Here is a 5274-nt window from a genome sequence, read left to right as displayed (position 1 = left end):
CTTCGTGGTAGGATTCCATTGGTGAACCAATGGGAAGCTCTGTTTCTGCAGCCTCACTTTTTGCCTGAACAAGTGGGGTAGGCATATACACACCACCTGTTCGTTCCCTTTTCCTGAAGTGTGGGGTTGCCTATAAATGACAGTGGATTCTCTTCCCAGAGCCTTGCATGTGGTAAACAGGAAATACAAGGCCATCTGTTGAGAAACTCATACTGGGTATGCGGCTGGATGACTTCGTTAATGTAGCTGTGTTTCCACAGCCTCCAGGATTGGATGGTTAGTGTCACCACACAGATTATCCAAAAGTAGCCAGCTCTTGCTGTCGGAGAGGGATGGGAGCAGCACTAAGGCACAGAAGCAGAGAACACAAACGGGGCTATTTGCCCCTGGGTTTTGAAGAAAGTGGCTGATCAGAGGCCTAACTCTCTATTTGCAACAAGCACGGGTCCTTAAAATGAAATTAACTTCCTACTCAATTAGGCTCCCCACTAGGGACACAGATGTTCAGTGCACACCCGGAGAACAAATAGTCCAACTGTTTTTGCAAACGGTTGCAGCTTTAAAGTAACAATAAATGTTGGACCAGGTAAAAGAAGTGATCTCTGCTTTGGACAGCAGTCTTCTCTGTTCCTTCACTGGACGGTCTAAAAGCTGGAAAAAGGGGTTCAGTATATAGTCACCCTTAGGATTCCCAAATTTTTCAGCACCAAGATTCTATTTTCATCAAGTTTTAAAATAATCATTTTAATATTTTGTGGTTTTAAACTAACAACCAAAGCCATGATAGACTGGCATGTGACAATTAGCCAGTGTTATTCCACACAAAGAAAGTTTGAGGGTTTAGTTGGCCTGTACAGCTTTACTGAGGGAAAGAGTTTCTGTGGGGTTTGTAAATAATGAAAATAGGTGCCAGGCCCCATAATTATGGATCCATAAGGGCCTGGAGACCCTGGGTTGTAAATCAAAGGCCTATTAGAGAACAAACAGCAGAGACAAGAAACTACAACAGCTAGAACCTACTCATACTGAGAAATCCAGCCATCACTCATGCATAGTTGATATTTGTCATGTTTATTCATCATCTGGTTATGCTCAGTGGATTGCGCATCTCGGGGACGCTCCCAGAGCCTGGGACAAAGGGCTGTGGGCATGCGCCTTGCAGGAGGCTTCACTGGAGTTGGGAGGCTGAGGGCTTTCGCTCGTCCCTTCTGCTGATAGGCAAGGAGGAGGGGCTGTGAGCATCGCCATGTCTTGATTCAGGGAGGGCTTTCTCTTTCCTGAACTTCATGACCTGCAAGAAAGGAAAGCAGCAGTGAACTGGGCAGCAGAGCCGCCCTTCATCCACACACTGAAAGGGAATTCCGGAGTGCTGCTACCGAACAGGAGAGAGGCGGTTTTGAGTGAATTTGGTAATTCATTCGTACATTTACTAAGCATTCACCACAGACCAGGCATGGGGGCCCTAGAGGTATAAATCATGTTCCCTGCCAGCAAGAAGCTCATGGTCTAGCAGAGTTCGGGGTGTATGTGTTTAAACACGGAACATGGAGGGCCAACAGAGAGGTACTGGCCAGTCAGAAGGAGCAGTCTCTGTCAAATGGAGGGACGTGGGAAGACTTTATCGAAGACAATGAAGAACTGGTGGAAAGGAGCTGTGGGACAGCCTGCTAGGTGGGAGGAACAATGAGCCCATGCTTGGGAGTAATTCAAGAAATGGTGAGTACTAGGGACAGGTGTGTGGTTGGGAATATGAAGATGAGGCTAGAATAGGTGTGACCAGATCATGGCAAGCCTTGAATGCCAGACTAAAGAATCAGGAGTGTCTTTATGACAATAATGCAGCCACACACATATCAGGGCACCAGAAGTCAACACAAGGAAGCTGAATGGGACATGTCTTGGGGGAAGGGTCTATGAGCAGTGGTGACCATGTACAGGCCGTGCTGGTGCAGAGCTTGGTAACCATAGCTGTCCATGGTGAGAATCTACAGTTTCTAAATTTCAATTTGAAGCACTAAAATGAAGCCGTCTGTGGTGGGTATGTAAGGCATATTAAACTGTAGAGAAAATTTTGGGGTGGTGAGAACAAGGCACATAAAGGGCAAATGAGCCCTGGCTGGTGGCTCAGTTGGAGTGTTGTCCCGTACAACCAAAGGTTGCAGGTTCGGTTCCTGGTCAGAACACATACCTAGTTTGTGGATCACCAGTTGGGGTAGGTATGGGAGGCAACTGATTGTTTTCCTCTCATACTGTTCCTCTATCTTTTAAAAATTAATAAAAACATCCTCGGGTGAGGATAAAAATAAATAGATAAGAGATTAAATTAGACAGACAGACAGTCTGGCTGTGGGCCAACCTAGTTGGAAGAAACCCCAGTGAATGTATAAGTCAGTAAGACAGTTTCCCTCATCCAACAGGGAAAAGGCAAAAACATTAGCCACCAAATGAGTCAATTCATTAAAGGTCTGCACTTGTGCTTCAAGGGTCCACCAGCCAAACTACCATTCAGACCCCACCCCCTCCTGCCCCGGGGCCACGTAGGGGAATAGCAGGTCTTACCTGTTAGTCGTCATCGTCGTCGTCCTCTGGGACAAAAATGTCATGCTCCTCAAGTAGAGCGGCAAAGTTCTTGCTGATGAGCGTCCCGACATAGAGGAAGGGGATCACAATGGAGAACACACGGAGGAGGCCGAAGGACATCTGCAGAGGGTCAGAGGTGACTGTGAGCCCCAGGGCCCACTGTGGCAGGACTGCAGAAGGCCTGGCCCTCCCAGAGTCCTTCCCTCTTAGGGACTCCAGCCCCATCATAAACAACTTGATTTTAAAGTCCTTGGGAAAATTCAGAGCAAAAATTAGAAGAAGAGAGAAGTGATTTTATGGCCATCAAAGTGGATACCAGAAAGAAAGATAAAGGTATTCTAGACATCTAAAAACTGGAGCACATGCCCTGGCTGGTGACCAGGCTCCGGCATCGTCCGTATCCTGAAATGTTGTGGGTTTGATTCCCAGCCAGGGCACCTACAGAACGCAACCAGTCTATGTTACCTCTCACATTGATGTTTCTCTCTACTCCTCCCCGCCTTCTCAAATCAATAAGCATGTCCTAGGTGAGGATTAAAAAATAAAATAAAGCCCGGCCAGTGTTGCTCAGTGGTTGACCTTCGACCTATGAACACATGCCAGGGCACCTGCCAAAGTCGTGGGCTTGATCCCCAGTAGGGGGTGTGCAGAAGGCAGCTGATCAATGACTCTCTCTCACCATTGATATTTCTCTCTCTCCCTCTCCCTTCCTCTCTGAAATCAATAAAAATATATTTTAAAATAAAAATAAGTAAAAATTGGAGCACAATATGGTAATTATTTACAGATACCTATAGAGAAACAGGTGAGAAAGTACTAAGAGGGCTGGACTCTGGAAGTAAAATTCAGTTTTACTTGGACACTAAATACATGAAAATGGATTATAAAAAGATGTACAGTGAAGGAATATTCTTTAGAGTTCTTGAAGTAACAGGTTTCCCGATGACAAATTTGATTTCACCACATTAAATTTTAGAAACAGGTGTGTTTTGAAAAGTGAGCATGTATTTTACACTGAAAGTCTAGCTTTTTAAATGGACTGGGTTGTTTTGTAAAATCTCAACATTTCCTCTTGTATTTTCCTATGGAGTTTCAAACATTTTTCCAGCTATGCCTTTTTACAAGGCATCTCTTCCCCAACACACACCCAGCACCTTCCTGCGTCTTGCTAGGAAACAGCCCTGAACTCACCTGTCTGTGAACTAGCATAGGCCAGCCTAGCTTTTACGAATTTTTGTTTTGTAACCACTCCCCGCCCCCAGTTTTGGGAGCCAAAAAGCAAACTTGTTTGGTATAAGGGACTGTTTACATTTTACTTAGGAAACCCCGGGTATTGAGGGCATGTGAAAGCATTTTCAGTGATGGAAAAATAGGACCTGATGGAGGCTGTACCAGCAGGAAACCAGTTTCCAGGACCAAGCTGAGCTGCTAGCTTTGGACACTATTCTGTCCGCGTCCGCCCCCTCCGTCCCAGCCCTTCTTCATTGGTAAAAACAACGACGGTAATAATCTCCTGCACCTCTCAGGACTTCAAATCACATGACTTAAGGACTTAGTCCAAACTCATAAAAAAGGTAAGTCCCGACCCACCTACACTTCATTTACATCAACTCTGAGGTAGACGGGCAGAGGTTACAGGATCTGTTTATATTGGACTCATAAAGCCAAGTCCTCTGGCACCAGAGAGGGATCTAGACACCGCGCTCCTAAAGATAAACTAGTGCAAAACGCTTTCTCAGTTCTTGCCTCCATCTTCAGTCTCTACACACACCCAGCTCAACACCGCGACCTAACCCCACCTCCCACCAGTCAAAATTAGCGTATTAGCGCAAAACTTTGTTTTTGACCCGGCTTCGGGTCTAAGGCGGCCGTTTGATTGGCCATTGCTCCTATCAATCAAAGTCGACCCGCACACATTTCCCACTACGATTGGCCTCGGCACCTTTGCCCCGCCTCCAGGCAGACACTCACTTTCACCGGTTTGGGCAAAATGGCGCCGCTGCGAGTAACGATGACTGACCTCGACGGTACCAGGCTCTGACCTGAGCCGCCCTGTCCGGCGGAGATATCTCCATCTTTCGTCAAGCTCGGTCCTCTCCGGAGGGCCCCATATCGGACAGGCGCCAATACCAGCCAGCGAGCCGCTCCGGACGCCATCCCGGCACCCGGACCCCAGCGCCTGGCCCCGGCGACGTCCTCACAAAGAACGCTGCCCCAAGCCTCGCGAGGCTTTCGGAGCGGACGAGAGGCCCGGCCTCACAGTCGCGCAGTGCGCCTAGTTCCAGTTGCGGTGGGAGGGAGGCTTTTGTCCCGGGCCAGCCCGACGTCGTGACGTCACGAGGACGCCGCCGAAGCGCCGGCGCGGTAGGCGGGCCGTGAGTAGGGTCGGTGCCGGGACGCGTCAGGTTTTTTGCGTTTCCCACGCAGGCCCTCCGGCGCTCGGCAGAGCAGCCCCCAGGCGATTGTTGAAATGAACTTGAGTAACCGAGATGAGTAGAAAAGAACGTAGTGTTTTAATCGTACAAAAATTACTGTAACAATAAGAAAGATAAAAGCCTGGAATGTCTATATAAAACAAGGGTGTGGCGCTTCCGTTTAGGGCTGGGGAGGCGGCCCCTCCTCTTTGGAAACAGGTCGGGCGGGAAGAGGTCCCGGACCCTGAACCCGCATTTCAGCCTCCTGCCTTCACTGGAG

General features: G+C 48.2%; 1 protein-coding gene across 1 annotated transcript; it reads right to left on the bottom strand.

Moving 5' to 3' along the window:
• Positions 1–1052: 1052 nt before the first annotated feature.
• On the bottom strand, positions 1053–4879 carry SMDT1 (single-pass membrane protein with aspartate rich tail 1). Its single transcript, XM_036301476.1, has 3 exons — positions 4552–4879; positions 2560–2700; positions 1053–1291 (listed from the first exon to the last, which is right to left on the bottom strand). The coding sequence occupies exons 1-2, from the start codon at positions 4735–4737 to the stop codon at positions 2563–2565; spliced, it is 324 nt and encodes a 107-aa protein (XP_036157369.1). The 5' UTR covers positions 4738–4879; the 3' UTR covers positions 1053–1291; positions 2560–2562.
• Positions 4880–5274: the final 395 nt, after the last annotated feature.

This window comes from Myotis myotis, unplaced genomic scaffold (assembly GCF_014108235.1).
Source record: "Myotis myotis isolate mMyoMyo1 unplaced genomic scaffold, mMyoMyo1.p scaffold_m19_p_3, whole genome shotgun sequence".
NCBI classification, from domain to species: Eukaryota; Metazoa; Chordata; class Mammalia; order Chiroptera; family Vespertilionidae; genus Myotis; species Myotis myotis.
The sequence above is the reverse complement of the archived record's forward strand: the minus strand, read 5'-3'. Positions and strand labels throughout refer to the sequence as shown.